Here is a 10857-nt window from a genome sequence, read left to right on the forward strand (position 1 = left end):
ACCATACTTCACAGTTGATCCACCCAATGCACCAGGGAGCCTTGGGTGTGGCCTCACAGGTGGGTCCCTAGAAGCAGGCTCACTAAAGTGTCTGTTTCGCTTTCCAGGAAACCCCAACCAAAGAGCTGGGCAACTGTGGAGGAGAAGCGCATGGTCCTGGGCCCAGTAGCCCAGCACCGTCCTCAGGCTCACCTTTCCTGGGCAGGTGCATGAACTCCGAAAGTTCTACAGATGAAGAAGGTATTTGACTGGTTTGGTCAGTTGCTAAGGCCATGGAGAGGTAAAGCTTCAGAGAATGCTGACATGTTTGAAAGGGAACAGCTTGTTTTAAATGACTCCTGGACGACACCCAGTCCCTGTGTGCCCTGGCTCTGCCATCTGTTGGCGAAGCCTGTCTGTAACACACCTGTGCCCAAGGCTCCCTCTCCTTATCATGAAGTGATATCAGGTTGATGTTCTGGTTTGCAGGTGGAGGCTTCGAATGGGACGATGACTTCTCCCCAGATCCTTTCATGTCGAAAACGACAAGCAGTCTCCTCGGTTCCAAGCCTTCTCTTCAGACCTCCAAATACTTCTCCCCGCCACCACCAGCCCGGAGCACGGAGCAGAGCTGGCCACACGTGTCTCCCTGCTCCAGGTTCTCCATCTCCCCTGCCAACATTGCCAGCTTCTCTCTCACGCACCTCACGGACTCAGACATCGAGCAAGGAGGTGAGAGGAGCCCTGTGTGTACTGGGGTGGGGGTGGTACTTTCAGCCAGGAGTGCCTGCCTGCCCTAGACTCAGGGATGATGATCTGATGCTTGCTTGCTCTTTCCTGAGTAGATTATGAATTTCTTCTTAGAAAAGTCTCACAATTTAGAGTAGGAAGAGATACTAGGGTTCAAACTTGGGTCCTCAGGCATGTTAAGCAAGTGCTCTGCTGCTGAGCCATGCCCCCAGCCTCTCACTGGGGGGGCTAGGCAGGTGCTCTACCACTGACCTATACATCCCCAGCCTTCATTTCACTTATTTGCTTTTTTTTAATTTTGAGACAAGGTCTCATTTAGTTGCCCTGAATGACCTTGAACTCACTCTATAGCCCAGTCTGACTTGAACTGTTAATCCTCCTGCCTCACACTCCCAAGTAGCCAGAGCCAGCATGCCCAGTGTAAACTCACAATCTGATAGTACCATGGGCCACACCTCCCATTGTGCGAGTTGCTCTGATTGCATGCTGCTGGCTTGGCTCTGGGGCATTGGGAGGTCCTGAAGGGTGCTCTTCCTTTTTCTCTTCCACTTTGCCACTGGCCCAGCCGCCCAAGGTCCCACTGCTTACCCAGAGGAGTGTCCTCCACAGGGTACCTGCTCCCAGGGATACTTGACCTGTGGTTTGGACTTAAGCCCAGGCACTTTGGCTCTTCTCTGGAAGTGTTGATTTTGCCATTAAGTCTTAGTCTCCATGTGATACCAGAGAGTCTGCTGGGAACCCATGGCAGGCCCAATTTGAAGTAGCAGTACCTGACCATATGGGCCCCTTTCCCCATACCAAGATCCAAAGATAAATGTCAGTAGGTACATTTTTTATTTGAAGTTTACAGAGCAAACAATAAATATGATTATAAAGCACTTCTGTTTGTTTGCACAGTTTCACCTGAGCCTATGAAATAATGCCCATACCTAAGGATCTCTCGGGCAGGTGTGGGGGGGTCAGGGTGGGTTACTTCTGTGCCCATGTGGCGACGGAGCCACTGTGAGAGTCAAGCAGCTGTGTGTGCAGAGCCCTGCGGGCTGCGGGAAGGACAGATGGGGCAGCAGGAGGGCGTGGGGCAGCCAGGAACCAGCTGTGACTCCTCCTGCCATGCTGGTCTGGTCACTTCATGCTTAGTGTCTGGGGTGGTCAGTTCTTAAAACCCACTCTGTCATGTTGTTTTCTGTCCCAAAAACAGGCAGCAGTGAAGATGGAGAAAAGGATTAAGCTTCTGAGGACACTCTCCTGGCTGGCTGGAGCAGCCTTCCTGCACATCAGCCCAAGCCAAGTGATGACACCCACTCCATGGTAGCTGGTGTGAGACTGTGAGATGGCACAGGAGGTGATGGGGAGCAAGTGGCCTTGCCAGGAAGCTGGCCTCCTCTGCAGCCCACCTGTGTCCCTCCACACTTCAAGTGCTCCCATGCCGGGCATCCTGTGGGAGTGGCAGCATTGCCACACCACTTCTGCCTACCAGTGGGGGGGCCTGTGAACCCCAAGGCATGGGTCTGTTTCCCTGTTTTGGCATCCCCCTACCATGCCTCTGGTCTGGGCAAGAGTACCATGGAGGGGTGCACCAGGGTAATGGTCACAAGTGAGCCATATTTACTGTTTTTAAGTCACTAATTGCTCTCTGATTGCACTGTGGGTTAGTGTTGTAAGAGTCCCCAGTACTGTGCAGCATCGTAAATTATTCAAGGAAAACACTGCAGGTCAAGCTGGTGCTGTCCGCTGGTTTGATTTTTTTTTTTTTTCCTCCTGTCTTGTTTGCTCTGCATGGAACTGTAACGCTTCAATATTTTGAGTGTCCTGCTGTCTTCAGACTTGTGGGAATTGTACATAGGCTCTCTTTCACAAATAATACCAATTCTGGGTGTTAAGAGTTCTGTGTTCTTAGAGGAAATATTTTTGATGAGTCCATAAATGCTGCTCTGTTTCATCAATACATAGAACACTTTTGTCTCCTGTAAGGTGGCTTCCCTGAGCAGCTGAGCGTCCTGCAGCAGCCCCTCCCCCGCAACCCGCCCACCCCCACCCCATGATTTTAAACCTTTTAGCAGAAATCTGAACTTTGGTAGAGCACCTGGAACTCAGCTGGGGCTCCTAGTTTCCAGGGCCATTTTCTGGTGTGGCAGGTGAGGCCAGCCATAGGCAGTGGGTGGCCACTGCGCCACCTCCTCTCTGAGGAGGCTGGCCTACAGGGCCCTGTGTGCTTCAAGCAAGCAGACCCTCTGGCAGAATCCCCATGGACAGCTCTGGGTGCGGAAAGGTGGTTTGTCTACTTTTTGGTGCAGCAAGAGGAGACTATTTACAGACGTCTGGAGCTGCGTCTTCCTCTCAGAGCCACTCCAGGCCACAGCACCCAGGAGACTGGCATGCCCTGCAGCTGTGAGAAGGACGAGGGACCCTGCAGAGCCCCAGCAGCCCACACTTATCTTCCTGGATGCCCCTCCATGCCCTGCCTTTCAACATCAAGCACTGAGCGCACCCTCCCCCCCCCCCCAGACCCCCCCCCCCCCAGAAGGAATTAGCACAGCTGCAGCATGCCATCAGCAGGACTCTGGGATCCCCAACACAAAGCTGGCCTTGGCCTGCCATCCTCCAGTCCTGCTTGGACATAGGGAAGCACCTGTGGCCAGTGCAGTGTGGCAGTGCTGTGCTGAGCGGGCACCGCACCTGCTGGGGTGTGTCTCCTCACCCCAAATACTTCCCGGTGCTGACCCGCTACCCAGACTCCAGCATGACACTGGGTGAGTCTCCAGGCCCTGGCTCAATGTTAGTCAGAGGGCCGCAGGTCCTGCAGAGTGCAAGTGGGTTGTCAGCTGAGGTTTACATGATGAATTGACCTTCGATACCAACTCTGATTTGCTTCATGAACTTTTTATACTAAGTAATAACTTTCCCATGGAGGAGAGTTGAAAGCAGAGTCCTCTTTCTCCAAACCTGGTGCAGACCAAGCATACCCAGGCTCCCCAGAAGGCATTGGATCCTGTGATGTGTATATTAAAAGCAGGGCATTTGAAAGTCATTTTGCCAAAATTGTCATAACTGAATTTTTTGCTTGTGGACTTTCTGAAATTTTCTTTTAAAATTTTTTTCTCTATCTACCAGTCTTAGTTGAGAGATGAGATGCAATTATATTTTTTTTTCAAATTATAGATTTAAGGAGTTCAGATTTAATGACTAAAATCATGCCAATCCATAGATTCTATGTGTAGCCTTGTTTGCAGTCAGCCCAGGATAAATTGATTGGCATTTGGGGGCTGTACATCTTTTACCATGTTAAGGAGATTTTAACAACATGATTCCCATTTTTAGTTACATCTATATTGCACTCATAACTAATTGCCAAAAATAAAGCATTTTATATATTGAGTTGGGGATGGGGTCGATCTTATTGTAGCATTCCAGGTGGGAAGACTGTAGCCCCAGTAAACTCACAATTCAACACATCCTCCTGAAATCTCAAGCAATACAAAGACATTTCAGCAGAACAGCCCATTTTTTTAAATGTGCGTATGCGCTTTGCTGTCCGATCTGGATTCTGTTTTTACTGATAACTTGGTTTCCACTGGCAGGTTTTCATTCCTGAATGCATTCATTCTAATAAGTTAAGCAGTAAGATCAAGTCCTTTAATGAAAATGATGAACTCTCCATTTCCTTCCTTTCTATATGCCAACTTATAAGATGACTCGGTCATCAGCCAGAAAGAGAAGTAAAGCGTGTGCCCCCGCCCCCCAACCTTTGAGACCCTGTGTGGGTCAGACGCTGTTAAACTTAAGACAGATTGTGAACAGAGTCCTTCCTATTTTAAAATGTTCAGGCCTGACTGTTTCTAAGGAGATGGGTTTATCTAAGGAAAGTCTTTGTATAAGAGTCTCCCAGCCATAAAACGCCTTTCAAAACCTCTTCCTTTTATTCGTAATTCCCATAGGGTGTTTGTAGAATTAATGACCTATTGCATGTCTCTCCCCATGGCCCGGCTTAGGGAGATAACTCTTAGTCTTTCCACCACAGGGCCCTTCACCTGAATTCCAACTTGGACCATGTGTCAAGCTCCGTATGTTGTTTCCGAGCATCTGTCTCTCAAGAGGTCTCCTTCCAGTAAGAACAGGCAGACACAGTTCCTTCAGAGTTAAATCTCAATATTCCTTAAGTAGTGAATGGGTTGGCACCAGTCTTGGCTGCTAGAAAACTCCATTTAGCATATAAATTTCTTAAAGGTGTGTTGACAGTATTGCGTTACTGACAGCCGGTTCAAGACCGCGGCTGTTTCATTACCGAAGTTTGCACAGGCGAAGCTGGGTCTTGATAATGGGGCTGGAGCATGCACCCACTTTCATCCTGCCCACAGCCAAGGATCTGAGGGCGGGGGTTGCACACACCAGGCCTGCCACTTACCAGGTTGTACTGAAGTTCACAGCAATATAACAGTTAATGAACTTTGAGTTTAAATTGTGTACATTTTTCAATTGTAAGATTTTTACTGTATATTGATGCATAGTGTGATTCAATAAATTGCTTGTAATTTAAAAACTATTTAATATTCAAAATAAATATAGTTATATATTTATAAACTCCGTTGCTGCATTTATTCTGTGGTTTTTCCACTTGCGGGAGCGGGGGTGTTGGCCTGGTACTGTGGGTCTCTGAGTCCCCTACCGTCCTTAGGGCATGAAGATGCTTCACAGGCGACCGCGTGGTCTGGCAGATATAAGACCTTGGTGAGTGTCTATAAGTATGGCCTTTCTATTTTCTGAAGAATTCAGACGAGGTTCAGAGGTGTCTTGGCCCAGCCTTCAAGTCCCACTCCAAGAAACTAACCTCTGCTCAAAGCCAGCCTTCAGACTGGGTAGATAAGCTGAGTTGGTAAAGAAGATACAAGTCTAATCCCCAGAACCCACATTTATTTAAAAAAAAAAAAAAAAAAGCTGGGCTTGGTGTGGTGCACACCTATAATCCCAGCACTCAAGAGGCAGAGGCAGGCAGATCTCTGTGAGATCGAAGCCAGTCTGGTCTACATAGAAAGTACCAGGCCAGCCAAGGGCTACATACTGAGACCCTATCTCAAAAAAATAACAAATTGGGTGTAGTGGACCTGCACCAACCCGGGGAGGAAGAGGTGGGCCAGCCAGCCCACCCTAATCAAGTTCCAAAAAAAAAAAAAAAGGCAACTTGGTGGATGGCACCTGAGGAACATCAAGTTTGACCTTGGACCTCCACACAGGCATGTGCACATGCACTACACACACCAAAACATCTTAGCACTGAGCTCTACTGTGCATACCTGTAATCTCACCTAGCACTTAGGAGGCTAAGACAGGAGGATTACCATGTGTTTGAGGCAATCTTGGGCTACAGTATGAGAGACCCTGTCTTGAAAACGGAAAACAGGCTGGAGAGATGACTCAGCAGTTAAGAGCACTGGCTGCTCTTACAGAGGACCTGGGTTTGGTTCCTAGGACCCAGTGGCAGCTCTCAACTCCAGTTCCAGAGAATCCAACACCCTCTTCTGGCCAGGTGTACTTACATGCAGGCAGATCACTCATATACAAATAAAATCTTTTTTTTTTTCTTTTGGTCTTTTTGAGACAGGGTCTCTGTGGTTCCAGCTGGCCTGGAACTCGCTATGTAGACCAGGCTGGCCTCGAACTCACAAAAATCTGCCTGCCTCTGCCTCCTGAGTGCTGGGATTAAAGGCGTGCGCCACCACGCCCAGCACAAATTTAAAAATTTTTTTTTTTTTAATGAGACAGGGTCTCACTGTCTTACCCTGGCTGGCCTAGAACTCGCTATGTGAACAGGCTGGCCTTGAACTCACAGAGATCTGAAATATGAAAAACAAAATTTTTTTTTGAAAAGTTAACTTTTTATTTTTTAAATAATGAGTACATATTGTGACATGCATGTGGGTGGCAAAGGCCAATTTGCACAAGCTGGTTCACAACTTCCACCATGCAGACCCCAGGGATCTTTGAACTCATGCCTCAGGCTTGGTGGCAAGCACCTCTACCCACTGAACTATCTCAATGGCCCATAATCTTGTATGATTTTTAATTACCTTGCAACCTGGGGAAACTGAGGCAGGAGCTGTCAAGTACAGCAGATGCACAGGAGAGGTTTTTTTTTTTTTTTTTTTAAACTGGGTTTTTAAAATGGGTTTTAGGTATGTGAATTATCAATTAAATACCTCTTAGTCCTAAAGGTGATGAAATGTTTCACCAATACTAGGGAATATCTAGAAAAATTAGTCAATTCTTAGGAGATGATCAACAAAAATCCCACAGACTGTTGAAGTAGATCCACTGCATTCAGCTAGAAAGAGACTTGGCAGATCTGGTTTTGTGCCAGGTCACATTTGATTATAACAGTCAGGATGTATAGAAAAGAAGACTCTATTCAGTACATATCAATATTTTATTTTCTGTCATTTACTACATTTAATTTCCCATTTATTCAAGATAGAAAATTTGTGACTGTTATTACTCTCACTTAGAGTTTCCTTTTTTTTTTTTTTTTTTCTGTAAAGAAAACAGGTTGTCAGGGGGGGTTTTTTTTTTTTTTTTTTTAACCTGGGCTTTTAAAACTACATACATTTCCCACTCAAATCCAGGCCCCCTCCCCCATCCATGCCTCCCTCTATCCCCCCACCAAACCCTATGCACTCTGCCGTACATGCAGAGTCCTGTTCATTTAGGTGTTCTTACCCAAATGTCCTTCAGTTTAAATGCGTCCGCTGGAGTCTAGTCAGCCCATCCAGTGTTTCTGCCTGGACAGTGACACCCTACCTCTTGGACTTTGGGCCACCTCAGAGCGCCTGTCCCACCCCTGACTGGGTGTCTGCAGAGATGACTGGGGAAAGCCAGAGTCTCCAAGCCCTTAGGAGCTGTTTGGTCAGCCAGGGAATGGGAGGCGAGGTCTGGCTCCCTTTGTTCAGGGATGTGACCACTGTTCATGTAAGATTACTACAGGGTGGCTTGTAACTATTCTGAGTCTTAACCCCAAGGCCAGGTGCACCCGCCAGGTGCGGTCCCGGGGCTCCCCCTCCCCGAGGGTCCCCGGAACAGGCTCTGCATACAAAGACGGAGAGAACGGAGGAACCCAGGGCTCTGCAGGACTAGCAGTCCCCAGAGCGAGGGGCGGCGTGGCTGCAGGTACCGCCCCCGACCCGCCCAGCGAGCTCATTTACATGCTCCCGCCGCCCCGCCTGGAGTGGCTAAAGCGACGTGTCCTTGTCCCCCGTGGGCAGCCTCGGCGCGTGCAGCCTCGGATCCCCAGGTAAACCAAGGGGTTTGCGGAACTCAGGTGGGGCAGAGGAGAGGGGACCCAGAGGCAGAACCAGGTGGCCGGCTGGGGGAAAGCCCAGGTGGTGGTAGCCATCCCCCCGCCCCGCAGTCTGGAGTCATCCACGTGGTGGGACCGGGGGCTCCCACAGGGCCTTGACAGTTGTCAACTTTGACCTGTGAGGTGCCCCTTTGTCCACCCACCACCCGCCGGTTCTGGTCCTAATCATGTGCCTGTGTCCTGTCCAGTGGGACTACAAACATGCTGTCCAGGGGCTCTGCCTACCCTATGGCAAAGGAGACAGGCAGGGTTGGGGGAGAGGAGGGAGAGACACCCTAAGTCGGGGTTGGGACCTGTTCATTTCTGGATAGTTTTAGCAAAGGTCATCTTAGCTCAGGAGGTACTTGTGGGTAGTAAGGGGTATGGGACAAGAGAAGGGTCTCCAGGTCAATGAAGGGGACAGTAGGTGAAAGAAAGGTCAGTGTGAGACCAAGCAGGGGTGGCGGACAGGTGAGTCAGCTCAGGGCTTGATGTGAATGGAAAGGACCCTGGCATCACCCTGGCATCACCCTGCACCAATGGTCAGCTGCTGGCTACTGATAGACCTGCACTGGGAAGAGGTGATGGGTCAGCCATGCTGCGTCTCCACTGGCCTCACTGAGTGAATGACCACAAAGTGACCTGTGTTCTGAATTTCAGTTCAAAAGGCCTCTCTTCCCAGCTACCACCTCCTAGGACAACCAGCCTGGAGCCATGAAGACCAAAAACCGGCCCCCTCGGCGCCGGACATCAATGCAGGACACAGAAGCCATCCCAGGTGAGCGGACACCCGAAAGACCCCAGCCAGGCTCAGGGGGTTCAGAGCTGGCGAAGGGTCTTCGGAGCAGGGCTGCCAGAACGGCAGGAGCAAGGGCTGAGGTCAGTCGGCACCGACAGGGATCCAGCAGCCGTCGAGAGAACAGTGTCCAGAGACGACTTGAGAGCAATGAGCGGGAGAGACAGAGGATGCATAAACTCAACAATGCTTTCCAGGCACTGCGCGAGGTCATCCCGCATGTGCGAGCTGATAAGAAGCTCTCCAAGATAGAGACCCTCACACTGGCCAAGAACTACATCAAGTCGCTGACCGCCACTATACTCACCATGTCCAGCAGCCGCCTCCCGGGTCTGGAGGGGCCAGGGCCTGCAGCAGGCCCTAAACTCTACCAACACTATCAGCAGCAGCAGCAGCAGCAGCAGCAGCAGATGGCCGGGACCACACTCAATGCCACCGAACCCCAGCCCCAGGGTCACCTGCAGCGGTACTCCACGCAGATCCACAGCTTTCGAGAAGGCAGCTAGTAGTGCTCAGCTCTGGGGTGGGTTGACAGTGGTGGCCCAGCCTGCTTATCCCAGCCCGGGTCCCTCCGTGCCACAAGCCCAGACTGGTGATAACATTTCTTGAGGTGGTGGTTTTTGTTTTTGAGACAGGATCTCACAAAGCTCAGGCTGGCCTTGAACTTCTGATTCTCCTGCCTCCACCTCCAAGGGCCTGCGCACCACCACACCTGGTTTAAGTGGGACTGGGGATTGAACTACCAAGGACTTTGTGCATACTAAACAGGTGCTCTACCAACTGAGCCACATCCTCACCCCATGGTTGTATCTCTAGTAACTCCATCTTCCCTGAAGGGTTCAGCTCAGCCACCAACGTGGGACAGTTTTTCGCAGTCACCCAAGGGGATAAGTGAATGGACTAGACCTTTAAGGCAGCTTGAGGCCCAGATCCTCAAGGAAGGCCTAAAGTAGATAGACTAATCATTCTTTTCTCTGGAGACTAATCATTCTTTTCACTTGTGGTGGCCAACGGTTGATTCCAGGAAAAACTGTAGTTACAGATTTCCCATGAGGCCAAGGCCAGGGAAGTCCCCCCTCCCCATTCTTGTCTTTGGGCTACATGGACCCTGGACCCGGAGTAATCAAGAGCATCACGCAAGGCCCCTCCAGGGAATATGGTAGAGCTGGATGGTGGCTCACTCTTTAAGTCCCAATTCCTTTGCCCCAACTCAACAACTGGCGGTAGAGGGGCCTCACCAGGCCCAATCATGTGACTTTAACTGAACAAATGGTTGCTGTCTTTTCCCAAGTGGGGACTTGTGGAAAGTTAGCAGTGTGCTCCCATGGCTGACTGTGGCACTCTGAGTGGGGCCTGGGGACCAAGACCCTATGTTCCTGAATCCCCCACTTCCCTTCTTCCTCTCCCTCCTCCTCCTCTCCCTCTTCTTCTCCCCATCCCTCTCCCTCTCTCCCTGCCTTTCTCCCTCTCCCTCTCCCTCTCCCTCTCCCTCTCCCTCCTCTCCCTCTCTCTCAGTGGGTCTTATGTAGCCAGGCTGATTCCTGAGCCCTCTACCTCCTCCACCTCCCAGTGCTGAGATTACAGGCCTGCACCTGTAAGGTTGCCATTTTATCTGTCACAAGGCAGGCTGATAGGATTTAGTGTGTTCTTGGTCTCTTTCAGGGCCCTCTCTGAAGTGGAGGCTGGGTTGACAGGCACGTCCCTCCCCCCACCTGGGGCTGCTTATTAATAGCAAGGACTAGGTCTTTGGCAGCCTGGCTGCCTGAATTCAGCTTCCTTCTGTGGGGCGTTCCTGCCCCACTGGCTCGGCCAGACTTCACTTGACTGTCAGCCACTGCTGGCGTCCCCCTCCTTTGTCTCTGCCCAGAACTGTCTGGAGTTCCTGGGGTGGGTGGGGAGGGGGTAAGCCCTTTATCTTTTTTTTTTTTTTTTTTTTTTTTTAAACAAAAAAAAAAAAAAAAAAAAAAAAAGAGGACGATAAATCTTTCACTGTGATATATCAAAATAA

At 50.1% G+C, this 10857-nt stretch overlaps 2 protein-coding genes across 4 annotated transcripts in view; both read left to right on the forward strand.

The window, feature by feature from the left end:
• The window catches only part of Lmtk2 (lemur tyrosine kinase 2), a 111930-nt gene extending 108700 nt beyond the window's left edge, over positions 1 to 3230 (forward strand). For all 3 annotated transcript variants that reach the window (XM_008824019.2, XM_029559102.1, XM_008824020.2), the window contains 3 exons: positions 108 to 240; positions 469 to 711; positions 1928 to 3230. In XM_008824019.2, the coding sequence (XP_008822241.1) occupies positions 108 to 240; positions 469 to 711; positions 1928 to 1956 (405 nt within the window). In that variant the 3' untranslated portion in view covers positions 1957 to 3230. The remainder of the gene's footprint in view (positions 1 to 107; positions 241 to 468; positions 712 to 1927) is intronic.
• A 5537-nt stretch (positions 3231 to 8767) lies between these two features.
• Positions 8768 to 9355, forward strand: Bhlha15 (basic helix-loop-helix family member a15). The gene has a single exon (XM_008824021.1). The coding sequence runs from the start codon at positions 8768 to 8770 to the stop codon at positions 9353 to 9355; it is 588 nt and encodes a 195-aa protein (XP_008822243.1).
• The last annotated feature ends 1502 nt before the right edge of the window (positions 9356 to 10857 follow it).

Source organism: Nannospalax galili, unplaced genomic scaffold (assembly GCF_000622305.1).
Source record: "Nannospalax galili isolate Female #2095 unplaced genomic scaffold, S.galili_v1.0 scaffold809, whole genome shotgun sequence".
Classification (NCBI taxonomy): Eukaryota; Metazoa; Chordata; class Mammalia; order Rodentia; family Spalacidae; genus Nannospalax; species Nannospalax galili.